The 27,999-nt window shown below is 45.2% G+C and overlaps 2 protein-coding genes across 9 annotated transcripts; one reads left to right on the top strand and one right to left on the bottom strand.

The window, feature by feature from the left end:
- The first annotated feature begins 98 nt into the window (after positions 1–98).
- git2a (G protein-coupled receptor kinase interacting ArfGAP 2a) lies at positions 99–21,165 on the top strand. Of its 8 annotated transcripts, none has more exons than XM_030359589.1 (22): positions 99–514; positions 3,202–3,335; positions 3,679–3,791; positions 3,917–4,022; positions 4,150–4,236; positions 4,595–4,725; positions 5,311–5,405; positions 5,941–5,986; positions 6,842–6,847; positions 6,935–6,986; positions 7,085–7,157; positions 7,457–7,554; positions 7,722–7,833; positions 8,104–8,243; positions 8,649–8,798; positions 10,833–11,111; positions 14,330–14,413; positions 17,818–17,900; positions 18,465–18,662; positions 18,854–18,991; positions 19,522–19,585; positions 19,870–21,165. In XM_030359589.1, the coding sequence occupies exons 1-22, from the start codon at positions 463–465 to the stop codon at positions 20,086–20,088; spliced, it is 2,460 nt and encodes an 819-aa protein (XP_030215449.1). In that variant the 5' UTR covers positions 99–462; the 3' UTR covers positions 20,089–21,165. The 8 variants fall into 8 exon arrangements, with proteins under 8 accessions (XP_030215449.1, XP_030215448.1, XP_030215453.1 ...); XM_030359588.1 differs by having other exon boundaries at positions 19,867–21,165; XM_030359593.1 differs by lacking the exon at positions 18,854–18,991 and having other exon boundaries at positions 19,867–21,165.
- An 87-nt stretch (positions 21,166–21,252) lies between these two features.
- On the bottom strand, positions 21,253–27,612 carry tchp (trichoplein, keratin filament binding). Its single transcript, XM_030359599.1, has 13 exons — positions 27,478–27,612; positions 27,089–27,294; positions 26,534–26,744; positions 25,943–25,999; positions 25,792–25,860; positions 25,500–25,673; positions 24,461–24,573; positions 24,276–24,342; positions 23,922–24,094; positions 22,246–22,327; positions 21,908–22,093; positions 21,488–21,631; positions 21,253–21,317 (listed from the first exon to the last, which is right to left on the bottom strand). The coding sequence occupies exons 2-13, from the start codon at positions 27,277–27,279 to the stop codon at positions 21,285–21,287; spliced, it is 1,500 nt and encodes a 499-aa protein (XP_030215459.1). The 5' UTR covers positions 27,280–27,294; positions 27,478–27,612; the 3' UTR covers positions 21,253–21,284.
- Between the last annotated feature and the right edge of the window lie 387 nt (positions 27,613–27,999).

Below are 27,999 nucleotides of genomic sequence, written 5' to 3'. Positions count from 1 at the left end.
AACGTCAGCTATAACCGTCCCAAGCGCTCGATCCGACGAGCTACCCCCAGCACGGCTGCGTGGAGCGGGCTTATGACACAAGTCACAGCTGCTGCCAGCCTGGTAGTAGTAGCCAATGCTATGTCTCCGCGGTGCGGTGGTGCCGCAACGAGCCTAGGAAACTAACTACCATGAGAAGGTTGACCCTTGCGGCTAAATTAGCCAATTTGGCGCTTGCACAATAGAGACGTGTGAACCGCGATACCGCCGACCATCCATATAGACGGAAACCTGAGCGGTTGAATACAAGGTTATCATCAGCTTGAGAAGTAGGTCGTTCACAGACTACACGCAATTAGCTAACGGCGGCTAACGCGGAAGGTATCCCTCTTCTTCACAAGGATATCAATGACTAGCAAGGCAGAGGGAGCGACCCACTCCTTACATTGATCACAAAGCCGTCGTCCTGAGCGCAGCACCACCATGTCCAAACGAGTCCGCAATACGGACGTCTGTGCTGATTGCAGTTCTCCAGGTAAGCGTCTGCTACAACTTCATCCACCCTCACGGGCATTGATTTTAGGCTTGAACCTAACATGTCATTTGGCCTTGGCTAATTAATCAGTTGTTCGTTATCTGGTATATAACCATATCACATATCATCAGCAGACAGCACAGCTCAGTTGGTTTGGGTTTTTCTAGTTCATCTCTATAGGTTTAAATTTGAATATTCAATGAAAAGGGACGTTAGTTTTGTTGTAACTTTGCAAATGTCTGTCTGGGATATATGAGGTGATTTTTTACACTTTTGCTTTAGTTCTAGTGCGTATGCATCTCGCCTGGTTATTTATCTGGTTGGTTTGACAGGACAGAAGTAGGTCTCGTTGAAGGGGCCTGCTGAGTGTGCCCCTGAATGGGATGCCCGCCTGTGGATTCTAGTCTGACAGCCCGGACGTTCTAGTGGTCATTGTTCTTATCACTCAGTAGGTATTCACGATGTGCTCATATTGCATATGGCTTGTACAAGCAGAGACATTTGTCAAATGTTTGCATAATGATGTCAGTGTACGTTCATACATTTAGAGGAACATTTTCAACAATCGATTTCGCCCAACCAACAAGTGTTTTGTTGGAAATACATTGCACATTGTTAAAAAAACAATAATAATTAAGGACAGATTTTTTAAATATATAGATGGCACAAGATGGTGTAGTTTTTTTAGTCATATTTCTAGGCTTCCGTTGCCAAACGGGGAGGGAGTAGGAATGATGAGACCAGCATTACTACATTTGCTTGTGGAGACTTGGCTGCTAGTACTGAGTGACACTGACTGTTCATTCACGGCTGTAGGCCTGTGTATCTCTTCATGGAGGCAGTGTAGTGTACAAAGTACAAAGGGACACAATGAGTTCATTCACATATGCATCTTCTTCGTTGTTGACGGTTTGTTCGAGGTAAAGTTGTTGCATTGCTCTGGATGAATTGGGTCAAGTCGTGGCTTTTTATGCAAGAGGTGACGTGATGTTTTTCAACAAGCACCGGAAAACACAACAGGATGCTGTGTGAATTTGCTGGATCCTTAGAATGCATGCGGCGCCACTTCTTGTCTGTTAAGGCAATCTCATTTCATGCCTAATCTTTCTGGGCTAAGGTGAACATTTCAATGGCCATACACCAATGGCTTATGTAACTTCAATAACAATTGTGTTATTGGATGACAGCTTTACCAGTTGTTGTCCAGTCTTCTTCCAATAACAAGGCTGGAATATGCATGATGGTATCATAGTATCCCCTAGCTCTGTTTTGTCTAGATGCTAACCCCCCCCCCAAGTTTTCTCTGTTTCTAAACCATCCGGCCCCAAGCCTCACCAGTTGTGGGGTTGGGTGTGAATATATTTAGAGATACAAGACGTGATATTAATACAGAAGCCTTTCTGGGGGACCGGGGGGAGGGGGATAGGCACACAGCCAGCTTGCGGTGGACTTCCCAGTGGACTGCCAAGAGGAGCCACTAGTAGACTTTCCTGCACCTGGCGCTACGTAGCATCTGACCGGCGGCATGCGCAGCTGTGTGGAGTTGGGCCACACCTCCGCTGTCTCCAAGAACTTCACAGGGTCTCGGGGTCATGGATTGTCTCGTGTCTATCTCTGGCATTTTACTTCCAGGCCGCCAACAAACCAAGTCTTGGGTGTGGGATTTAATGGCGGCACATTATCCCCATTAAAACCCAGTATTTTGATATGGATTCCAGCTGACATTTGGCATTTAGCTAGTGCAGATTTAGTGTCAGGGACACCACACGGTCTGGATTTTTACGCTGAACTTCTAGTCAGCACTCACTTTCTGTATTTTGAAAGAGGAAGCTCTTACTTTTTGGGTTACAGGGAGGCGGGTCATTTTTTACACCTTCTGAAACCACCATGCAGCCTATGAGATATTTCTTCACTTCTCCTTTACACTTTGTTTCCCCGGCCTACTGGTGCAGTTCGCCGATCAGATGCAAATCTCGTCTGCTTGTGTGTGCGTGTGTGTGTGTTTGTACGTGTGTGTGTGACAGTGAACCACAGATGATGTCTGTGGTAAGACATTTAGTCAATAGGGACCTGTCACTGCTGTTTCCCATAATGAAAACAAGATGCAGCTAGTTTAGGTGAATTAATGCAGCTTAGAGCATGTGAGTCATATTGACACCTAATTATATAAAGTCAAGTGTGCCAAGTTATCTCCACACTGACAGCAGCCTGGAGAATGTCAAACATTATTATATATGCTCAATAGCTATTGGTTTCAAAAGGTATTTCCAATATTTAATGTTACATTTGTTTATTCACAAAAATTCTTTGCTGTGCTTAGATAAATTAAAAAATGTTGTTGGATACACTGCCCTGCCTATTTATTATTACTGGAAAATAGTGTGTATTTAGACAAGAGAAGGTCAAGGAAAGAAGTAGATGGGGTATCATTAAGTTCAACATTTAGCCGGTGTTCATTATGGTAACTTTGATCAAATGCTGTTAATAAATATTTGATGATTTTATGGTGCAGTATAATATATTGTGCATATTGGTGCTGTCCTGACACTATTTTTCATTGCTTGTTTACAACAATGGTGCATCACTGGCCCCAGTGATGCAATGATGTGTGACAGAGGTTAAACTCAGGTTTTGAGACCTCTGGACTGCCCACCTGTACTCATCAGCAGTGTTGTTCTCTATTGTAGACCCCCGCTGGGCATCGGTCAACAGGGGAGTGTTGATTTGTGACGAATGCTGTAGCGTCCACCGGAGTCTGGGGAGACACAGCTCCCAGGTCCGACACCTGACACACACACCCTGGCCCCCCAATCAGCTGCAGGTAAGACACACCCGGCGGAGTGCACACAAACGTGCAAACACAAATACAAAAGCTTCAGGTAAGGAACACACACACGCACACACGCGCACACGCACACACTCCCTGGCCTCCCAATCAGCTCCAGGACAAATTGGCACCTGAATCAGCTCAGAGACTCGAGTTGATCTGCGAGCTATCGCCCCAACACAGGCATGTTGTATTTGAATAAACAGTTGTCCGGTGTTAGGTCTGTTCATCCGATCTAAAAGCAGTAGCAGGAAGGGGCCTCTTGCCTCTCACACTACACTGTGTGCATATAGCCACGCGTTGCTTATTTTGACTGTGGGCTCATATTTGTGGACAGATGGTCCAGACGCTGTACAGCAATGGGGCCAACTCGATATGGGAACACTCGCTGCTGGACCCCGCGTCCGTGCTGAGCGGCAGGCGCAAGGCGGGGCCTCAGGACCGACTGCAGTGAGTTCCGTGCAGCGTCACATACACGCCGACGTCACGGCCCGGGACCTGCTCTCATTCACCCTCTGATCCTTTGTTTGTTTGTATGTTTGTTTGTTTTTTGTCGTGATTTTATATGTGGAAAGTCCAAACAAAACAGAGTTCATCAAGGCCAAGTATCAAATGCTGGCGTTTGTGCATCGCATGCCCTGCAGAGACGATGACAGCTTCACCGCCAAGGACTTAAGCAAGGTTAGGGGAGAACATATAATGTGTGTGTGTGTTTACACTTGAGATTGTGTGCGTACACGTGAGATTGCCTGTGCCTTTTAAAGAGTCAGTCAGTTTACTGGGTTCATTCCGAGCTCCTCTCCTCCAGCAACTCCACTCCAGCGTGCGCACGGGGAACCTGGAGACCTGCCTCCGACTGCTGTCTTTGGGGGCGCAGGCCAACTTCTTCCACCCAGTGAGTCCCGCTTCACAGCCCTCCGCAGAAATATCGACGTACACACTTCATGCCACTTGCAGTCGCCAGAAGAAGTTCTCCTGGTTGATGCAAACAAAATATAATTTTGTTTGCAAATAACAAAAAATATTTATTATTATTACGTCGGATGATGTTGACGATGCGGGTACATGATGCGACCACTACTCCATTCTACAACAAAAGCTAACCCTAATGCAGTACAAAAACAACTTCACGTTTTGTAAAGGTGTGAGACCACAGCGCAGTTCCTCGTCTGTATGTGGAGTCGTGTGTCTCTGTCTGGACGTCTGCTGAGCCCTGAGCTGTGATGCGTTTGCACTGCCTGTCTGTGCTCCAGGAGAAGGGCAACACGCCTCTGCATGTGGCCGCCAAGGCGGGCCAGGTCTCCCAGGCGGAGCTGCTGACGGTGTACGGAGCCGACCCCGGGGCCCCAGATACAACCGGCAAAACCCCCGTGGACTACGCCAGGTCTGCAGCCAACGTTTGATACCACACTCCTTATGCTTGAATCTTATCTTTTGGGCGGTCTAATGAAAGTCCAGCTCAATGTTCCCAAAGACCCCGTCTGGGGCTGATATGTACCATCTTATCATGTCTTTTTTTCTACCAAACCTGCAAAGGATAGCTTACCTCACCCAGATTTTTTTATTTTTTTATGTTTCATGTGATGCAATTTCCTGTGTGGGCTGAACATTTGATCAGCCCTTTATCAGATGTGGCTGTAGCAGCACCACCGCTGTTCAATTAGCCCAGCACCACAATTTCAGCAGACGGCAAAAATAAATGTTAATCTTACATATTTTTGGTTTTATATATTCTTACACTCTTACTGTAAACAAAACAAATTTGGGCTTTTTCATAATAGCGTGACCATTTTATTTTGAAAGTAAAACATGTTAATGCTTGTGAATTCATCATCGTGTGTCCAGAAGTGGACCTTGCTGGTTAGCATTTGCTTCCGAACTAAGATGGCCGCACTCGGGGACCAAGGCCACTGGGATGAGGTATCGCTGTTCTCCCGCTGAACTGCGGAGTGTGTGGATGTTTTTTCAGGGAGGCGGGCCACCAGGAGCTGTCTGAACGGCTGGTGGAGATCCAGTACGAGCTGACGGACCGCCTGGCCTTCTACCTGTGTGGACGGAGACCAGGTGAGCCAGGACTACGCTGTTCAAACATGACAACGCTCGGCCAAACATTATGAATGCATTACGGACCCACCAATGAATGAATTGGAATTCTCTGTCAATATGAAAAAAGAAAGTCCCTTTCGAGTACTAGATTCAAATGACACCTTTTGATTCATAACTGGTGGTAAAGACAGGCATATCGCTGGTCTATACATTACATGCTCTCCCACTTTAAAGGCAGGTTGCCCCCAGGAAAAGCACTACTACTTCCGCCCAGGAGATCATTTGTTTCTTGAAAAAGCAAAGTGTTAGAAAAAACATACCCTTTAGGTTTCATAGGAGTGTGGCGTTGTCAGAGCCCACGTCACATGGGTGCCCATAGCAAACTACCACTCTGGAGAGGCGTTTCACAGAAGTGGCCTACTTCTTGTATTTAGGTTTGGTCAACAACACTTCTTAAAACCGAAACAGAAAATTTGTCAACTTAAAAAAAAATATTTTGGAGATTACCTGTCCTGTGAATGTATATAAGTCGTGTGTTTTGTTTGTTTTTCAGATCATAAAACTGGGCAGCACTTCATAGTTCCACAGATGGCTGACAGGTAAGGTTTAAAGCGCCACTAATTAACCTTTCACTGCACTTTTTAGATTTTGTTTAAAGTAATGCACATTACTGAATGCATATGAATGAAGGCTAGCCAGCCACTCGATTTACTAAGGGATTCATGCTCTCCCTACAATCTGGTCTGCCGACCAGTGACGATAGTTTTATTAGTAATCACAACAAATGGTTTTGATTTGTCATTGTTTGTTTCAACAATTCTGACCAGAGAGTCAGAGTGTCGAGGTAGTCTCTCTGTAACATGATCTCTTGTGATCTCATTTGTTTGAATCAAACTCCTGCATGCATATATTCCATATCCATCCAACAAGGCTAAAAAAAACAAAGATTTACTTTTCGTAATGAATTCCTAACCCTAAACATAACCCTAACATCCCATCTATCTTGACCCTGAAATAGATGGCATGTAATGATGTAATCCCAGAGTGTACCTGCGAATGTATAAAAAATTATAATCTGAAGGCTGTTTTGAATCTTTAGATGAGAAGTGGAGCACTGTGCAGTTGTTTATGCTAGCTGCCATTGGTTTGCCTTGTTATGCTTGCTCACAGTATGTTTAAGAAGAGGCAGCTAATCAAGACATTTATATTCTAATCAGCCAAATTAGCACCATCAATTGGCTGGCAGATTTGCTTCAACCAACAGCCACCAAAATAATGTTAATCTATTGAGATTGCTGACCCCATTTCAAAATTCACTGGTCATTATTCCGATGGAGAACATGTTGCACCCTGTCTTATTGTAGACTAGTTGTTGTTAGAAATGTGTCTGCAATTTTGACCTTAATTCCCTATCGTGTGTTCGATATTTTTTGTATTGCTCTCTTGATGAATAGAAACATGTAAGTATGAATTGAAAACACTTTCATTACATTGGAGTTACCTTCCACTTGCATTATGCTGAAGATAATGTTTTCTCCTTTCTGTAGCAGTTTAGATTTATCAGAGCTGGCGAAAGCAGCCAAAAGAAAACTGCAGTCTGTACGTATCATTCTACCATCTGTACAGCAAAATGTATATATCTATGATATCATGTACATTTCAAAGTCCTCACCTGAATAGATTTCTTTTTCATCCAGCTGAGCAATCATTTATTTGAGGAGTTGGCCATGGATGTTTACGATGAAGTGGATCGAAGAGAGACAGACGCAGGTAAATTATTATTGTTGTGACCTTATTAACTCATTATTGTGTTATTAACTCAATATTGTGTTATCATGTCAGGCATGTTTTAAATGCTTAAATCAGACTGGGGGGGAGGGACAGCGCCATCTCTGGTGAAAGTGGAATAATTCCATTTGAGTTCATGCGCTAATGAGAGTGTGAGGCTGTGTCTTTGCAGGTACCCCTTAATGTACTCCGCTACTTGACCGCTAAAGGTCATTTCAAAGAGCAGCTAATGGGGTATTGACCGGGGCCTGACTGCTGTGCACTCTTCCTCCTGTCTGCAGTGTGGTTAGCCACACAGAACCACAGCACTCTGGTGACCGAGACCACCGTGGTGCCCTTCCTTCCAGTAAACCCTGAGTACTCCTCCACCCGCAACCAGGCAAGCCGGGCCGCCGCACTCACACACTCCACTGTCCGCCGTGCCACACATGCACATGCGCCTCGCCATGGGGTTGTTATGTCATCTTCACGGTATCCGGGTCTATTGGATGGATGGGTGGACGGTGTTGGGGCGTGGAGCTGATGTCCTGTGTTCTCGTCTCGCAGGGACGCCAGAAGCTGGCCAGGTTCAACGCTCACGAGTTTGCAACGCTGGTCATCGACATCCTCAGCGACGCCAAGCGCAGGCAGCAGGGGAACGCCGTCGTCAGTCCGAAGGGTGAGTAGGGGGAGGGGCCTCGCCACAGCCTGCTGCCAGGGTCGAAGGCCAACGGTATGGGAGGCAAAGCAGGTTGAGTTGGAACCGGAAGGTGAGCAGTCATCTTGCTCAGGGACACTCCTCCTTGCTGAGTGTCGAGGTGTCTCTGAGCAATTCAATGAACTCAATTATTTAAAAAAAATAAAATAAAAAAAAATCATCCATACAGATTCACATACATACACATACACACATACACACACACACGCTGACGGTCTGTTTGCTGTGCAGGCAGCGTGGAGCTGCTGATGCGGGGCATGAGGATGGGGTCCAGCAGTGAGGGTCCGGACGCCGACCAGCCCGACTACGACAGCGTGGCGTCCGACGAGGACACGGACGCGGAGCACTCGGCCAAGGATGACCGCACCAAGGTAGCCCGCTAGCCCCCCAAGCTAGCTCCCCCGCTCACCTAATAACATAGCATGTGGTATGACCATGAATCACATCAATAACACTGCTTAGTTTAATCCCACTATCGCAAAGATAATTCATTGAACTTATATAGACACCGTGTGTGTGTGTGTGTGTGTGTGTGTGTGTGTGTCATCCACTACTAGGGCGAGGGCCGTGGAGTCTTTTGAGACTAGAACTGTGGTAAAGAACAACATGAATGAACGGGAATCATTGTCTTCTGAAACTGTACAGATGAACGTTTGTATGAAAGTGCTCAAATTGAGATACTCTGTACAGTCCAAGAGAGTCCAACTCCACCATAGTATTGTTGAACATCCATGTTGAAAGTGGCTTTCTTAAAGAGATTAACCCCTGTGCAACAGAGCCTGGACTCTGACCTCTCCGACGGACCAATCAGCATGCAGGAGTTCCAGGAAGTGAAGAACGCGCTGTGTCTCTCCGAGGCCAAGATCCAGCAGCTGATGAGAGTCAACACAAACTTGAGCGATGAGCTGCGGCTCATGCAGAAAAAGGTACCATCTGAACTGCACCAGTAACCGCCGGCATTCCACCAGTAACCGTCGGCATCCACCAGTAACACCACTAACACTGGACGAGGGGAGTGCCTCGACCACTGGTTCTGAGCGATCGGTCGGACGGAGGGCGAGGCCACGACACTCGGCAGAGTTCCGTTTCATCTTCCAGTGTGAGGATGGAAGGGCCCTTACCTTCCCCCCCCCTCCTTGTTTCGGCCTGCATGTCCCACTCCAAAGAAATCATACCAAATAACCTGAGTTTAGTGTAAAGAGGCTTGCTCTTGTGTTACTAACATGCATGTTATAATGATCAAGTGCTAAGAAGTGATCTACAAACATGCATGCTCGTGAAATTGTGTGTAGGAAACGTAACACAAATTGTTGTTGTGTTGTGTTGAATTTGTACTCCCCGAGTCTTGCTTGACTTGATTTATCTTGTTACGACATACGATGTGGTCAGAGTGTTTTTGAGCTGTTGTTTGCAGAATGATTGTGCACAATGTGCTCTGTGTTTGTATACATTGATCTGCTCTGGCTGCAACATAGTTTTATAGAGGAGTTTGTTATGTACCTTATACTTTTTGCGCTGGATATATAAATATATATATTTATCGTTTTGATAGAGATTCTGTGTAACTATGTGTACCCTTTAATTTGCTAAAGTGTAATTGCTTATTATAGGTGGGAAAAATGTCTTTCAAGCCACCCTATTTAAATGTAGGCGGCTGAAGGCTTCTTTTTTTTCTTTTATTGCATTTGTATTATTTCCACTCTTCAAACAACATTGCTGTTTTCATGGTTTCGGTGTAATGTGCAGTTTCATTTTGTTTTTTTCACATCTGTGATCTCTGTGTTGGTACAAGCCTCAATGTAGTGGACCTAGATAATGTGACATGGCTGTTGGTCCTACCCGATGACCTAAGACAAGTCGTACCTTGAGACGCAACTGTTAGCCAGCAGTGTCTTGATTTCATAATCAAACGAGAAAAGGAAACTCCAATGACCCTTGTAGTATAAATGTGTTGAGGAAGCCATTTGAAAACATGGAATGGGTGACCTTAGTCCTTTCTATGCTGTTAAACTGAGGACTTGGATTAACTTAACCATTTAACTTTAGAGCCAGATTTGCGGATTGACCACAGAAACAGAACAGCCATGGCTTCATGGCCATGCGTGTATTTAGTATATATTTATTTATATATATATTAGAATAACATTCTAAATCCCATAGATGTGATTGGTAAGGAGCATCAGGAATTCACCAAGGGAATCCAATAGACATTACTATTTTCTGGTGCGGTCTACAACTCTACCTATGGCTTGCATGCGCTACAACCTATACGACTATACCCCTGCCTTGGCCTCTGAAACTGAGTTTGTGTTATTTCTGGACTCAGACTCAAGTTTAACTGATTCTAATCCAAAAGTCATATTCGCTCAGACTACTGAAATGTAAAATATACTGTCCATCTGTTTTATCTGCAAAGCAGATGAAAGTACTAATTTGGAGAAAATTTGAATTATGTGTTTATCCGTTTCTAATAGCTACTGGGAACATTTCTAGTAATAACACAAACTTCTAGTTTCTCACCTGACATTCTCCAGTGTGTGATGGCAACGTTAACTTTTGCTCCACCCAACTGCTAACCTTGGGGCTATTCCACATTATAAACAAACACTTGGGGCCAAACCTCAAGGGCTCCACCAATCACAGGGTATTCCAATCGCTGTTTATGATTGACTCAAGAATCATTCGTTATTACTGGTGTTGATGAACAGATAGTGGTGTCCCGGAGGTTATGGTTCCAGCTTTTGGTTTATTTTGAATATGCTGTTATCCGTATCCGGTCAACCCTTTAGCGTAAACATCCCCTGCAAAGAATCATGGAAGATCCCTCAATCACAAAGTATTACCGACCTGGTGAACGTTTTTTACTTGGTCGCCCTCGACCACTCCTAGCTCGCTTCGCTTTCCTGTGCTCCTCTTCTCAACGGCTTGCCTCCCCCTCCTCCCCCCCCGTCTCTTTTCAGCTGCAATCTCTGCAAAGCGAGAACTCTTCCCTGAGGCGGCAGGGCCCGGCCAGTATCTATCAGGCCCCTGCCGACCAGCCCGAGCCCTCCTACTCGGGCCCCTCCTCAGGCCCCAAGCGCCGGCAGTCGGCCCGGGTCAGCAGCAGCAGCAGCAGCCTCAGCAGCAGCAGGCCCATGTCTATGTACGAGACCGGCTCGGCCCTAAAACCCCACCTCTCCAAGGGGGAGTGTCCCTACCCAGAGGAGCCTCACCCCTCCCTGACTCCCTTCCCTCCTCATGTAAGTAAGACCCCCCCCCCCCCACGCCTGCCTCCTTCTCCCACATCCCCTCACCATCTACTAACGCCATCATCCCCTCCTCACCTCCTATTGCAGTGCAACTATACGGTTGTGTCTGGTGGTTACGCTAGTCAGTTAAAAAAAGAGGATCTCTGATCGAGCAGTTTTAGTATGTCATAGAATAACTTCTGGGGGTGACGGCACAGGAAATCCAAAAAACGGCAAGGGGAGGAGTTTAGTCTTGTTTCCAGTTTCGTTCCTGAGAGTGGATCAAGCTTTCTGAAAGATTTTATACAGTAGCCAGTCTTCATGGTGTTGATTTGAGACCTTTCTCAACACTTTTTCTAATAACATTGGTGTATGGACAGATTGTTTGAGGGTGTCTTCCCATGATTGGGTACCGTTTCCTTGTGCCAGCTGAGTTTGAGTTTGCTGTCAGCCGATGAAGCTCTTGCAGATCGCTGACTCCAGCAATTTGATTGGTCGATTCAAATATGTAGTGAAAGAAAGAGATTTTTGAGATTTAAGTTTCCTGAGATTTAAGCTTGTCTGCTATCAGACTTCACCACAGTAATCTTAAGTAAGATTTGTGTAACTATGGTTAAACAATCATAACACTATGGTGTAAAGATGGTTAATTGATTGTACTATGTTGGAGCGGAGTACATTTTGGTACAGATGTGTTGTGGTTATGGTCTAGGTAAGTATCTTGAGGACAGCAATGCATCATGGGAATTAGCACCAGACCGGACTGTATAGTTGACCTCTCCATTCACAAGCTGGGTCTTCCTGTTTTCTTCTCAGCCTCTCTCGTCTAGCTCTCTGGGTTTGCCTAGGCCCGGGGGCCTAGTCAAACCCGGGCACTCCAAACCTCCTTTTAGGACATATTTGAAGGGACCCTACACCCATTATTCATGCACAAAAAAAGGAAAAAATGAAAAAGACGTCTGCATACCACTATATATTATTGTTATGATACTATTACTTTAAGTAGTAATCTCTAGATTTTCAAGTAAATAAATGTGTGTTAAGTCACTTTGGCGTAACGCGGTAGGACAATTGTGGCTGAGCCTTCGGAGCCCTGATGAAAGCCCTGGGGGACATTCTCTAGAAGAAATCTCAGGCAGATCACAGTGAGTGACACGTTCTCCCATCACCCACTTTGCCGCCGGAATTGGAAGTCAGAGCTAACGCAACAGACTTGCTCTTCAACCGTCGGGTCTCTGCTAGCACTGCCAGTAAACCAACTGACTGAAAAACGGTTTGGATCTCTTATAAAGACTTGTTTAAATCAATCTCAGTTAAGTCACTATCATCGAATGAGGTTACACAATTGTGATTGGGTGATGTTAGCAACTTGGTGCTGATGGTGACATTCTTGCAATACACTCAACTCTCCAGCAGGGCCCAGGTAGTTGTGCGTTTTCCAACCCCTAGCAGTGTTGGTCACCAGAGAGGGCTTGGCGGAGCTACAGCAGCAGACTCTGCAACTCAATTTGTGTTTTTCGCGGTGTACAGTTTTGGTAGGTGCCACCAAAGGAAGCGAAACAGATCTTCGAGATTGGCACTTTAAAGGCACCCAGTGCAACTTTCGAGGCTTAAAAATAAACATTAAATTTCTAGTCTTTTTTACACGTAGTAAGTTTCAATAACTCCATACCATTACATACCGACATTCAAGCAGCAAAGATGAGACGTCGTTGTGTGGTGAGAACTGATCGAATATCGATAACAACAACAATGCCGCCATTTTCTTTATTTTTTGTAACCTACAATAAATAAAGCAGGCTTCCAGTCAATGGAAAAATGGCTTCTCCCCACCGGCAATTGTTGTTGTTTACGATTTTCTATCAGTTCTCACCACACAGCGACGTCTCATCTTTGCTCCTTGAATGTCGATATGTAATGGTATGGAGTTATTGAAACTTACTACGTGTAAAAAAGACTATAAATTGAATGTTTATTTTTCATTGAATGTTTACATAAAGTTGCACTGGGTGCCTTTAAAGGCAAAAAGATAATTTGACCCACTTCCTATCATACCTTGGTGGCTGAGCGTTTGATCGTGTGCAAAGTGCTGGGGAGTGTCATATAAAACAGCTACCAATCCCCCTTCTCTAGTTGAACATTTCTCGTTTAGGACCAACATGTGCTCTGCGTCAAACATGTGTTTACCTGCTAGTCTGTGGGGCACAACGTGATCCACCCGCACACACTGGTGCGTGTCTGTCTGTTGATCTAATGCACGTGGTTCAACAATGAATCACTATTTAAGTGCTGTCCTTTTTTTTGGTCAAGATCATTTCATCCCATTATTATCTTTCTTTTTAGCCATTTATTTTATACAAGTACAATTTCGTATGTATATATTTTACGGCTATGTCATTTTTATTTTGTGAAGAAATATACAGGCACGATGGACGTAAATTGCTCATGTTTTTTTTTGTTCTTTATTTTAACCTTAAGGATGTTTGGTTTAATTGTATCGTACATAATTGAACCATAGCAGTAAGGGTGGTCAAATTTGGTTCCTACCACCTTATGGTTACCAGAGGTTCAATCAGTCCCATGGAAACAAAGCCACACATTAACCTTCCATCGTCTCTAGTGTGTGCCACATCCAGAGAGCCGCTCTGCATTACTCCCTTCTCACATCTCATAGTTTATATAGTTTGTGTCGCAATAATCACCTGCATTTATGGGAGAGCAGACGTGGCTCGTAGGCTCTGCTCCTCACTAACAGCATCAGACCCAGGGAACACACTAGAGTTATCGCAAATCCTGTTTGAGATTGGTTCAGTCGTAAGCAACAACAGCTAGCCTCTCTGGACCGGACCCATGGTGCTGTTTGCTGTTTGCCTATGTTCTACTGTTTATACCTCATTCTCACGCATGTACCCATACCATATCCTTTTGTGTTAGACCGCTCTCTAAGCATTTATTCAAGCAAAATGTATGTTTTCAGGTATTCTGTCAAAAACGTACGTCAAAGCATCAAGCCAAGCATCCTAAAAAACTGTATTGGGAGCAGAGGGATACAGATTATGTTCAAGTAACCTGCATGTTAATAAAAGTTTTTAGTATCAACCACTATGCCACAAACATGTTCATTCATTTTTCAACAATAACCAATGGAAGCTTCTCATTGTTCCATTTTGTCTTTTGTCACGATTGATCCGTTTGATTTGAAATCCGGAATCCCCTTTGTTTACACGCAGAGGGGCGCTTTTGTGACCTCCTCTTCATCCCTCCCCTCATTTCCATCCACCTTGTCTTGGTCTAAGGACGAAGGAGCTCCACAGGTTAAGTAGCTCCTCACTTGGCCAGCGCATCGCTGAAGGGCCCCATAACGCTGATCGGCAGGCCCTTTTAACAGACTTGCAGGCCCTCCTAACATAGAGCTGCAGGCCCTCCTAACATAGAGCTGCAGGCCCTCCTAACAGAGAGCTGAAGGAACTCCTAACATATTGATGCAGGCACTCCTAACATAGAGTTGCAGGAACTCCTAACATATTGATGCAGGCACTCCTAACAGAGCTGTAGGACCTACAAACATAGAGCTGCTGGCCCTCTTAACAGACTTGCAGGCCCTCCAGACACAGAGCTGCAGGCCCTCCTAACATAGAGCTGCAGGCCCTCCTAGCGTAATGATGCAGTCTCTCTTAACATAGAGCTGTAGGCCCTCCTAACATATTGATGCAGGCCCTCCTAACATAGAGCTGCAGGCCCTCCTAACATTGAGCTGCAGGCCCTCCTAACATTGAGCTGCAGGCTCTCCTAACATTGAGCTTCAGGCCCTCCTAACGTAGAGCTGCAGGCCCTCCTAACGTAGAGCTGCAGGCCCTCGGGTATTGATGCAGGCACTCCTAGGATAGAGACGCAGGCCCTCCTAACATAGAGCTGCAGGCTCTCCTAGCATAGAGCTGCAGGCCCTTCCTAATATAGAGCTGTAGGCCCTCCTAAAATATTGATGCAGGCACTCCTAACGTAGAGCGGCAGGCCTTCCTAACAGATCTGCAGGCCCTCTGAAGATAGAGCTGCAGGACCTCCTAACGTAGAGCTGCTATCCCTCCTTATATCGAGCAGTTCACCATTCTAACATTTTGCTTCGGGCCCTCCTAATGTAGAGCTGCGGGCCATCCTAACATAGATCTGCAGGCCCTTCTCATTCAGAGCTTTGTGGTATTCACGTCTATGCCAATTCTGTATTATTTTCATCATATATTAAGTTAATTGATAATTCGCATCACTACGACAGCATCAAATGGTTTTGTCAGTGCAGTGACAGTGGATTCTGATTGTTTATATCGCCATGCTCTGCTCCTTGAGCCCACTGCAGCCCCGCCTCCTCTCCCTCACTCCCTAACTATGTGTCTTGTGGTGTGAGGCTGTGCAGTATTGCATCTTGCTGTGATTACGAGGTCTAGGAATATGTGAGAGATGCTCAGCCTTGTCTGGACAGGGTAAGTTAACAGTGTGGTGCTCTGTTGGTACATGCTGCTTGCCCTGCTGTTGGGACTCTCATCCCACCCTTTGGTGAGATGCTTGTCTCAGTCTGAACATGTTCCGGGCTCCAGCACAAACCTCCCCCACTAGACAACGCAGGTAGTTTGGCAAAGACCTGGGTCCACATTTTTTATGCCTGAATTAGAAACGATACTCTCTGGAGCTCAAAAAAATAAAAAATACTATAGAAAAGGTGATATATGTAGACTAATAGATTGTTTATTCATCTGAAAATAATTCATTAATTTGTGGATTTTTACAATAATTCCATGCAATTCTTCACCTCACCTTTCTAATATTCAATGATGCTTTGTAATTGTTAGTTTTTTTTCGCTTTCTGGCTGCATTCCTGGCTGATGAGGATTCTTGCTCTGCAGTGCTTTGGCTTTTATGTGAAATTAAATTGATCATGCATGCATTACATTGGTTTCCTACTGCTGGACAATGTAATGCTTGCAGACAGTGTTGATAACTAGACCCAGTGATGTTGTGACCCGTCCAGACCTAGTGATGTTCTGACCCGCCCAGACCTAGTGATGTTCTGACCCGCCTAGACCTAGTGATGTTCTGACCCGCCTAGACCTAGTAATGTTCTGAACCGCCCAGACCTAGTGATGTTCTGACCCGCCTAGACCCAGTGATGTTCTGACCCGTCCAGACCTAGTGACGTTCTGACCTAGTGATGTTCTGACCCGCCCAGACTTAGTGATGTTCTGACCTAGTGATGTTCTGACCCGCCCAGACCTAGTGATGTTCTGACCTAGTGATGTTCTGACCCGCCCAGACCTAGTGATGTTCTGACCTAGTGATGTTCTGAGCCGCCCAGACCTAGTGATGATGTTGTGACCCGTCCAGTCCTAGAGATTTTTTACCCATCCAGACCTAGTGATGTTCTGACCCCTCCAGACCTAGTGATGTTTAAAGGGACATATCATGAAAACAACACTTTTCCTGGGTTTTGGGGTGTTATTTCTGGTCTCTGGTGCTCCCACACGTATACAAACTTTGAAAAAGGTCTGTACATGATTTTTTGAGTGAGATATCCACTCTCAGAAATGCATATCGCACTCAAAAAATCGAGTGACCAGAAACAACACCCCACAACCCAGGAAAAGTGTTGTTTTCATGATATGTCCCTTTAAACATCACTAGGTCTGGAGGGGTCAGAACATCACTAGGTCTGGAGGGGTCAGAACATTGCTAGGTCTGGATGGGTCACAACATCGCTAGGTCTGGATGGGTAAAAAATCACGAGGCGGCATTCCTGCAGCTCCGGCGGGTGTACTCCGGGAGCTGAACTGCCGCCGAAGCTGGCAGTTCCGGCGCGGGGAGCTCGGCGGCAGTCCGGCAAATCAGCTCCCGGAGTACAAATCAGCTCCCTTTTTCCGCCATGTCGCGGTTCATGGACTTCAGAGAGTCAAGGCCAAAGTTCCTTCCCCCAATTCTTCTCAACCATTGCCGAGATATCAGTCTTTACTTATTGTGGAAGTACCAGAGACGTCAGACGCAGTCTTTATGATTCATAATATCATCCGAGGCGCATGAAGCTTTTGGCCGTGATATTAGATATAATATTATTATTATATTATATTATATGATATAGATATAGAGCTCTAGGAGTCCGCAAACGGCAACAATCCCTTCTCCTCCATGCTGTGGTTCAGTCTGACAGCTCATTGGTCAATGGGCAGCAGCTCATTTGCATTAAACAAGAAACAGTGCATTCTGAAAGGACTGAAGCAGAGGGGAATAGCGATAGGCAAGATTTTTTTTCCTAAAAGCTATTTCCAGCAAACGGCTTCAAAAACATCTTTTCTGGAACTCAAATACAATGTTTACTTTTGCCTCCAGACCTAGTGATGTTCTGACCTAGTGATGTTGTGACCCGTCCAGACAGTGATTTTTTTACCGGTCCAGACCTAGTGATGTTCTGACCCCTCCAGACCTAGTGATGTTCAACCCGTCCAGACCAAGTGATGTTTAACCCGTCCAGACCTAGTGATGTTCTGACCCCTCCAGACCTAGTGATGTTCCACCCGTCCAGACCAAGTGATGTTTAACCCGTCCAGACCTAGTGATGTTCTGACCTAGTGATGTTGTGACCCGTCCAGCCCTAGTGATGTTCTGACCCCTCCAGACCTAGTGATTTTTAACCAGTCCAGACCTAGTGATGTTCTGACCGTCTCCTGCTGGTGTCTAGGCCTCAAAGATGGAGAAGCTGGGCAGTATGCCAGACGGTGACTATGACAACGCTTTCAACGGCTCCGACGTGGACGAATCAGGGTAAAGCTTTGACTCAAATGCAAACCTTCTCAATCCTGTGTATTTGTATAAACTGAACGTAATGATGGAATCCTGCAGCACGTCCCCGTCTACACTCTTCTTCTGAACTCCTTTTTCTTCTACTTTTATAGTGGATTTTATTTATCGTTTTCCAAACAAAATTGCAGGGCATTGGGAAAGTTGGTAGTTCCCAGAATACCGTGCTCCCCTCTTCCCCTCAATTATATAGAACGTTTCTTCACTCAATAACAAATATTAAAACACTATCTTGCTAGAACTAACAGACCTTTATTTACCAAGAGCAAAATCTGGACTGTACTGAGTTTTGAAGTCTCATTGTATATAAGTTAAAATCAAAAACATTCCCAAGTGAAGCAGTAGTCCCAGAGTAGAGCGGGGCGATGTTATCTCTGATCCCTCACCCGCGGCTAGTCCTCCAGGGTTTAACCCCCGAAACAGGGTTGTGGGACACAGTCCGGTACACAACGCACCCAAATCCCCCCCTCCCCGTGGGGGTTTGTGGGTGTCACTGAGTTCTGCTCCCTCCTGTTCTCCCCGGCGCAGCAGTCTGAGCCGGAGGGGGCGACTGAGGAGCGGGGGGCGCCCGGGGGAGGCCTCCTCCATCCCGGAGCTGGACACGCCCCCGGAGCCCGAGCCGGACCTGGGTCTGCCCAGCACCGAGGACGTCATCCGCAAGACCGAGCAGATCACCAAGAACATCCAGGAGCTGCTGAGGGCCGCGCAGGACAACAAGCACCACAGGTCAGCACACGGGCACACGCACACGCACACGCCTCACCATCATCCTGCTCCTCTATGGCTATTGGTTTTGCTGTTTTTTTACTTTCACCACCACCTCTTCCTCCCACCCACCATGATGCCCTTTGGTTTGTGTTGCGGTCCTTCATGGTTGTCCTTGTACCCGGGTGTTGTGTTGTGTGTGGTGAGAGCAGACCATCTGAGCGCGAAGGCGCGCGCCGCCTGAGGCACAGCCTGGGCTGCTTCAGCACCCTGGTGCCCTGGGCCGACAAGGCCCCGCCCTCCCTGCAGCAGCAGCCAATCAGCCTGCGCTCCCCCGACCCCGCCTCCTGGTACTCTGGCCTCTGTCCCTGCCTCCCAGGCACAGTTTCTCCTCTCTCTCCGAACCGACCACACACTTCCTGTCTCACACTCCTCCTCTCCCTCTCTTCCGATGATTGACAGGCTGGACGTGTTCTCTTCTGCGGGGGGTTGCTGCATGTTCCCTTGGATCCCATGTGTGTCTGTGTGTGTGTGTGTGCGTGCATGCGTGTGCTTGCGTTCGTTTGTGTGTGTGTGCGTGCTTGTGCTCGTGGTGAAGCATCCCGTTCCATACTTGTTTTAACATTTCATTTTTCGTTTAACGTTTACAATTGCAAATTTCATCTGCAGAGATTGCTGAAGAGTCCACTACGGATATCGTTCGGCAGCCCGTAATACATTTGACTGTGTGTTCAGTAGCTCTGTTGATCTGGAGCTCAGCCAGTGCGCATGGAGTGTTATCAAGGGTAGAAGGGTTTGGTCCGTTTTATTGCCCAATTAACAAGATAACTCTGTATGAGCATCAAGAAGGTCTTAATTGATGCCCCTCTTCTCTCCCCAGCTTCGTGCCCTGCTCAGAAAGGATACATGTGGCTGTGACAGAGATGGCCGCCCTTTTCCCCAAGGTAAGCTGTGTCTGACACGCAGGCATCAAGAATGAACAGATTATTACTTATTATATTATTACTTCAGTGGTATAAACAAAATGGGAAGAAAATTTAAGATGGCCACTGCCCGAGGGAAATCTATAAAGAGAAAAGCCTGGGTAATAAGCTGATGATATAATTGTTATCAGAGTCATCAAACAGTATTGTATGCACAATAATATGCTTCATTTAAGCCATTTAGAAAGCCTTTAGTAGCCCCTCAAGCCTCCTGTTTGACCCGGTCTCCCCCCTCCGCCCAGAAGCCCCGCTCGGAGATCGTGAGGGGCCCGCTGCGCCTGCTGACCTCCAGCGCCTGCCGTCTGCAGGGGGAGTGTCGCAAGGCGGGCCCCCCCGAAGGCGGGGGCGGCCCCCCGGGGCAGGACATGCAGCTGGTCACGCAGCAGGTCATCCAGTGTGCGTACGACATCGCCAAGGCAGCCAAGCAGCTTGTCACCATCACCACCAAGGAGAACAACATCTAGGAGGCCGCCCTGCTCTGCCCTAGAGGCTGCCAACAGCATCTCCTTTTTTTTATGTATTTTTTTAAAAAGGGAAATATTTTCTTTTTGTACGGATTCATTTGGTTGGTATATGCATGTTCTGTTTTGTTTTGTTTACAATTGAAGATTATGTATCGACCATAGATTCACATTTAATGCCAAAATTGGAACAAGTCTGAATGTCGTTGATAAGCCAGAGGTCAACCACTTTGTTTCCATGTGAGGTGCTTTTAAGTGGCTCTCCTCAGGTGGTTAAAGCAACCTTCCTTTAGTTTGGGTAAAGGTGTTTGTTTACAGAAGCCTTCAAACTACGCTCAAGAAACCGTTACACAGGAATTTGAATGCACATTTTATACTTTTTTTTCTTATAATATTTAATCAATCCATAATGTACATACTCAGTTATACAGTATTCACATGGATTATGCCGGACAAAAAATAACAAATACGTTTACCGGGAAGCCAAGGGTACCCATTGCGGTAACACTCTTGGAAGTTGAGGGAGTTCCACAGTGAAAACGATCGCTCCCGATTCTGCCGTCAAGTGTTAGGAAGCTCTCTCCGGCCCCGAGGTAAGCGGAACCAACTGCCCTCCGCCCCAACAGTGTGTACAACTCACTCGGTGCAGCTATTTCCACGTGGTCATCGTATGTTTCAGTTGCACATTAGTGCACATGACGGATGAAAGGAGCCATAGTTTGTCGTTGGCCAGCGACTACAATGTTCCTTAGTTATTATGGGCTTTATAGTTTTTAACACTGCACTGTAATAATGTTGTGGTCTTGTGTGTTATAGCAGTGTTGGTTTTGCATCAACATATTTAGAACTTATTTAAGTGTGTCGTGCTCTGTTCTGTGGCTAACAGATTTGTATTTAATGTGCAACTTTATGGGATATAAAATTAATTACTTGTATAACTGTGCAAAATGGGGGTTGTTTAAATTGTAAATGTGATGAAGAAAAGACCTTCTCTGTACTTTAGTCCAGAGATGTATTTAATGCAGCTAAAGTACGGCAGAGGAAAATATTTTCTAAATAAACTTAATTTATAATTGAAAACGGCTATTGGTTTTGTTTTAAAGGAAGTATGGTTGTCTGATTGCTGTGCTTGAATTCAAAACTAGAAGAGTGCCAGAAGTGGTTTTCTATCGTGCATGGACTTCAGTCTTGGCAATTCGTCATGTCCATGCAGATCGAGGTCTGCTGTGAATCTAGAGAAGAAGAACAAAAATATAGTCAAGGGGAATCCAACTGAAGAATTAGCGCCATCTTGTGAAACACGTCAATGCAAGTTCCTGTTTCGGAATGGGTACACAGTGTATTGCTTGGTCGTTGGCACATGTTAATGCGTGGCATGTAAACATGGTTCTGTGACATGTACCTTCTCCTGGAAGCCCAGCCTGCTCAACCTTTCAGTCTCCCTTCTCAACTCGTCATCCTGGACACGAAGAGCCTCCCGCTCCTCCTCTTCCTCCTCCCTTCTGCGCCGCTCCTCCTCCGACTGGCATCGCCTTTGTTCCTCCACCTAACACACACACACACACACACACACACACACACACACACACACACACACACACACACACACACACACACACACACACACACACACACACACACACACACACACACACACACACACGTTAACACTAACTTAAATTGAATGCCACAGCAGTAAGTACAGGAGAGAAGATGTCGATACACATGATATGTGTAGTACAAATGTACAAAAACACAAAAATAAGTGACATGGTGTCCTCATAAAGCGTGTAACGGTTGGCATAGGACTCTAGACACCCACCTGTGCGTCCAGCTCCTGCACGCGTGCGGTCCTGTGCTCCTCCTGGCGCTCCTTCTCCTGCCGTCGGGTCTCCCCCTCCGCCTCAAGCTCCTGCAGCAGCTCCTCCCTCCTGCGGAGAGACTCCTCCTGCTCCTCGCGGTTACCACGCATCTTGGCCTCGATCTGCTGCCGCCTCCCTTCCAGAACCTTCCACAGCCCATCAGGGATCAGAGACCGTTTAACAGGCCAGTCTACTGTCACATACCGGGATGGGATTTATTTTATAGGTGCAGACATACAAGATGCATAAAACTGTACAGGATGTTGCAAAGTAATATCCTGTACAGTTATACCTGTACCTCGCGCATGAGTCGCTCACGTGCTTTCCTCTCCTTCTCCCACTCGGCCTCACGTTTCTCCCAGACGCTCTGGGCCTCCTCTCTGCAAGAAGACGGACAGAGAGATCCGCTTTCAAACACAGAACTTTATGTTTAAAAACCTTAAGAGATTTTACAGGCTGGTGTTTCCCGGAGAAGGGGTCCACACATACGCAAAACCCATTCTGTAACCATAATCGTAACTAACCTGTAGATAATCGAATACGAAGTGTAAAGTAATATGTAACTAACCTGTAGATCAGGGGTCAGTAATCTTTTCAACATGCAGTGCCAGTTTTACATTTTCTCGTTAATGAGTGTGCCTTAAGCAACAATATATTAAAAATTAAGCTGAATTATGACACAGCGACCAAAAACATTTCCAGAAGACCTGGAATTGTATTATTTCCATATAGTCTACAATCATGCATCAACATTTTAAATGTTTTTTTGGTTGTTATATTTGCAACATTGGCTTACAAATTATAGTACATATGTCCCATCTTAAAACACCATTTTCAGAAACTCATTCAAAAACATATTTGCACTGTGAGAAATGTAAAACACGAGAATATATGAGAATGTTGGAACCATCCACATCAATATTTTTAAGACATGTACAGCTTTGCAAAACCATGTGATGGTGATGCAGGCCACTTGCAACAATATTTTTAATATTTTCTTCTCTATAACTCACAACAAAGGTTTAAAAACTATTAATTGATCCCATTTCAGAACACTGCTTTCTGTAACTAATTTAAACATATTTGCACTGGGAAGAATGCCCAAACAGATTAAGTGCAAAAAATCGGTGGTAATGATTATGCTGCTGCATTGTGCGGTGAAATTTTGTAATAATAATAATAGAAGAAAAAAAAATCTATATATTTTTTTTAAGCGTGCCGATGATTATGCTACCCCGTGCCAGTGGTGGCACGCAGTCGCATGCCTAGGGTTGCCCAACCCGGCTGTAGATAATCGAATAGGAACAGTAACATAATATGTATTTAACCTGTAGATTATGTAAATCTAACCTGTAAATAATGTAATCCTGACAGTAATATGTAACAAACCAGTAGATAATGTAATCCTAACAGTAATAGGTAATTGACCTTTAGATAATTTAATCCTGACAGTAATATGTAACTAACCTGTAGATAATGTAATCCTAACAGTAATAGGTAATTGACCTTTCGATAATGTAATCCTGACAGTAATATGTAACCAACCTGTAGATAATGTAATCCATACAGTAATATGTAACTGACCTTTAGATAATGTAATCCTGACAGTAATATGTAACCAACCTGTAGATAATGTAATCCATACAGTAATAGGTAATTGACCTTTAGATAATTTAATCCTGACAGTAATATGTAACTAACCTGTAGATAATGTAATCCTAACAGTAATAGGTAATTGACCTTTCGATAATGTAATCCTGACAGTAATATGTAACCAACCTGTAGATAATGTAATCCATACAGTAATAGGTAATTGACCTTTAGATAATGTAATCCTGACGGTAATATGTAACCGACCTGTAGATAATGTAATCCATACAGTAATAGGTAATTGACCTTTAGATAATGTAATCCTGACAGTAATATGTAACCAACCTGTAGATAATGTAATCCATACAGTAATATGTAACTGACCTGTACAGGAGGGTGAACTGCGCCTCCCTCTCCCGCTCCAGCTGGAGCTGCTCCTCGATGACCCTCTTCATCCACTCGGCGTCGGCCGCCGCGCGCTCCCGCCGCTCGCTCTGCAGCTTCCTGTCCTCCTGCTCACCCTCCAGTAGCGCCGCCAGGATCCTGCGATCAGCCTCCTACACCCACCCACCCACCCACCCACCCACCCACACACACACACACACACACCTTAGGAGTTCAACAAATGAACTTTTGGTATGATGCCACGGTGTGAATCACCGTCATATTAAATTAAGCTAAATTCATGGATGAACCATAGCCTCCATTGATGTGCCCTTTATGACAGTATGAACTCACCAGCTCCTCCTGTACCTGCTGGGCTCTCCTCTTCAGCTGGGCTCGGTATTGGCGGACCAGAAAACGTCTGAAGGAAATGTGAAGATGTGATGCAAAAAAAGCCTTCCACGGACACTCAGACGGTGAACCACTACTGACCCACTACATAGCCAACATAAAGGTTGGAATCATCCGTCTGTTCTCACCCCATCTCTGATTTCTTCCTCTTCTCTTCTGCTCTCCTCCTGTCCTCCTCCAGTCTCTCCAGCACCCCCTGCTGTGCCAGCAGAGCGTCCTGTTCCTTCTGCAGCCGACTGGCCTGGAACACACAGCACATTCACTCTATCTAAACACACCTGTAATATAACAACTCTGCCCCACACATGCTATATAAACAAACCTGTAGTAGAAAAACTCTACACGACACAATCTATATAAACACACCTGTAGGATCAATAGGTCGATTAGTGAAGCTCCAACTTGACGTTCCGTTTTCCCCTCGACGCATACCTCATCCAAAATCCACAAAAATAATCCACCGGACCACGACGGGAAGTTTTAAAGGTTTATTTGTCAAACGCAAAATACAAAAATCCTTTTCCACAAGATGAGGTTATGTTTAGTGGTGAGACATAGAGAGAGAGTGAGAGAGCGAGAGAGGTCAAAAAACTGTGGCTCCACGCTTGTTATCCTGACTGTCTGTCACAGGTAGTGAACACAATTAAGTTCCTTTCACACTTCAATATAAAGTAATTAAATGTGCGCATACACCCAAAATATTGCAAGTGAATTTCAAAATAAAACTCTATATATCAAAATTAATACAATTGACTTTATATATTATATTATTATATTATTTCACTTATGAAAAACCAAACATCATCATAAAATATGAACTTAAAAATTAAATAGGCATTTAGGCTCCTACAACACCTGTAGTATAACAACTCTACACCACACATTCTCTATATAAACAAACCTGTAGTATAATAAATCTGCACGACACATTCACTTTAAATCAACACCTCTAATATAACAACTCTAACCGCATGGACCATTAACTTTATATATACACCTCCTATATAAAAACTCTAAACACATGGACCATTAACTTTATATATATACCTCCTATATAACAACTCTAAACACATGGAATGTTAACTTTACATAAACACCTCCTATAAAGTCCTGCGAGACACGCAAGAGATCCTGCGTGTGTGTGTGTGCATGTGTGTGCGTGCGTACCTCGGCCTCACGGAGCTTCAGCTCCTCCATCTGTTGACGGAGCTCTGCTGCCCTGGTGTGCTCCTCCTCTCTTCTCCTCTGCTCCTCCTGCTGGGTCCTCTCCAGAGCTAGGCGCCGGCTCTCCTCAAACTGGTTCTCGTAGCGCCTCTTTTCCTCCTTCTCTTCCTGCTCGCGCTGAAGGGAAGGACGGGAGAGAGAGAGGGAATGGTATTGGTTAATTGAGGCAACATTACGTATAACTGCAACAAACCTGCTAAAACATCATTGACTTTCGGACATTTGAAATACAAACCTCTTTTTTCGCACACAGCTGCTCCTGCCAGCGGCTGACGACATGGTCTTTATGGAGCTCAGATTCCACCTGTGGACAGATTGTCAACACTTCCTCACCAGGACTTTTGTGTTGGAGTTGCGACATTAATTACAGATTAATGTCATCGTACCTTTCTCAGCTCTGGATTGTTCTTCCTCCACGTTTCCTTCAGAAGCTCCTGGGCAAGCTAGTGGGGCAATATTCACATGAAAAATGATCAAACTTATGCCATACTTTTCCTACATATCCATCCAATACTTAAGTATGAATACATTATGAGAACCATCATTTCAATTATAATCTGGGTAGCTCAGTCATAAATAGTAACTTATCAGTAACACACAACATCAAAACTTACTTACACAGGTTCTATGTGCTAAACTGAAATGCAATACAATGCATTTCTGAAGTATATCATTTAAAATGCCCAGATGTAGGATCGGTCTTTAACTGGGTTTGATGAGATTGATATGCAACACAATGGATCAATAAAGTTTCTTGTTTTAATTTACATCCTGGGGTTGATTGATTGCAACAATTAAAACCACCTAACATGCACAGCTTGATCAGATACTTAGTTTTCTCAAAGATAAAGATTTAGAAAGTTAAGATCTCTCCTTTGATTTAATTATCGCCTGGCCTGCAAGGTCCGGTATTGGCTTAAGCACAGCCACCTGCTGACCAGCGCCCTGCTGATTGAGATCACGTTGGAATGTGCTACCTTCCTCCTCCTGTCCTCCCTGGCAGAGCGGAGCGCATCGGTCTTCTGCACCAGCTGAGCAAGCAGGGATCTCCGGTCGGGCTGCAGCCCCCGCAGCTCCTCCTCCAGGCATGTGCGCTCCTCCTCCAGCATGACCGCTAGACACCCGCGGCGCTCCTCCAGGCGTAGCCGGCGTGCCTCCTTCTCCCGCTCTCCGTGGTACGCAGACATGCTTAGGGGGTTAGGGCAAGAGTATTCAATTCAATTTGTATGTCCATGTTTTCAATTCAATTTATTGTTGTGTTTAGTAAAGGCTATGGAGCTATGTATAAATATAGGGAATAATTGCACAATGTGCATCAGGATGCATAAATACGTCCTATTCCCATTAATAAGGGAAGGCATGCCTTGTTTACAGCCATTTAAAATGGGTCGTAGGGTAACGTTAGTAGTTATGTCAGGGTCGTCCAGAAATCCTAGCTACGCCCCTGTATTGACGCATGGATTTCAGTATTGCCTGACCACCATGTGGATTATACAGCTGTTTGTTTGCAAACAAACAGTTGTGTGTGTTACCTCTGTTGGTAGGACTGGCGGGAGCTCCAGGCTGCCTGTTTGCGGCCGTGGACGTTCTGTTCCTTGAAGTACTGAGAGTGCAGCTCCCACTGTTGGCGCAAACGGGCCTCCTGTTCCCGCTGCCGAGCCATCTGTCTCTCCAGCACACGGGCACGGCTGGGTGCGTGTGCACACAAGGTTGGTAGAGCCATTTGGCCCTGATTATACTGGGGGGGGCATAACGGAGCTCAGTATTTTCCGATTCGTTCCTCCACTCAAAATAATAAACATCGGATGGATAATACATGCCGCAGTTATTAAAAATACCAAAATAGTTAGTGGTAACATATGAGACCAATAAAACAAGGTGGGCTATGCAATCTTAAAATCAGAGAAATAGATATCCTTACCCTACTAAAGTAAGATCTTGATGAGGCAGAAGTTAGGCACAAAAGGGCGCATTATCTACAACGATAATAGACAACCGCCTTTCTTCCTGTGTTTCATAGTAACCACATCACTTCCTAGTTACACTTACGCTACGGGGCGCAGTGAGGATCAAAACATCCACTATACATTTTCTGCAAGTAAAATTTGGATATTTATGTTTCTAAATGGCCCTGAGCAGCAGTTATGGAAGCAGATATTTGGAAGTAATTATTTATTTTGTGTATCGATATGTAAACACAGTTACAAGTTTAATATAGATACAAACATTCAAGTTGCATATTTTTGAGACACGATATTCATTACTCATATTCAAGTGGTCAATTACACACCAGAAATATCAAGCCATAGATATTCACGCTGAAGTGCAAAGGCGCGTTCACTCACCTGGTAATAACGAGACGGCTCGCCAGTGATGACGCTCACGCTTACGCGGGTTCCCGACAGCGGCCATTCATGTGCACTTGGGAAACAGCCGGTTAGGA

Source organism: Gadus morhua, chromosome 6 (assembly GCF_902167405.1).
Source record: "Gadus morhua chromosome 6, gadMor3.0, whole genome shotgun sequence".
NCBI classification, from domain to species: Eukaryota; Metazoa; Chordata; class Actinopteri; order Gadiformes; family Gadidae; genus Gadus; species Gadus morhua.
This window is presented reverse-complemented; position numbering and strand designations above follow the sequence as displayed.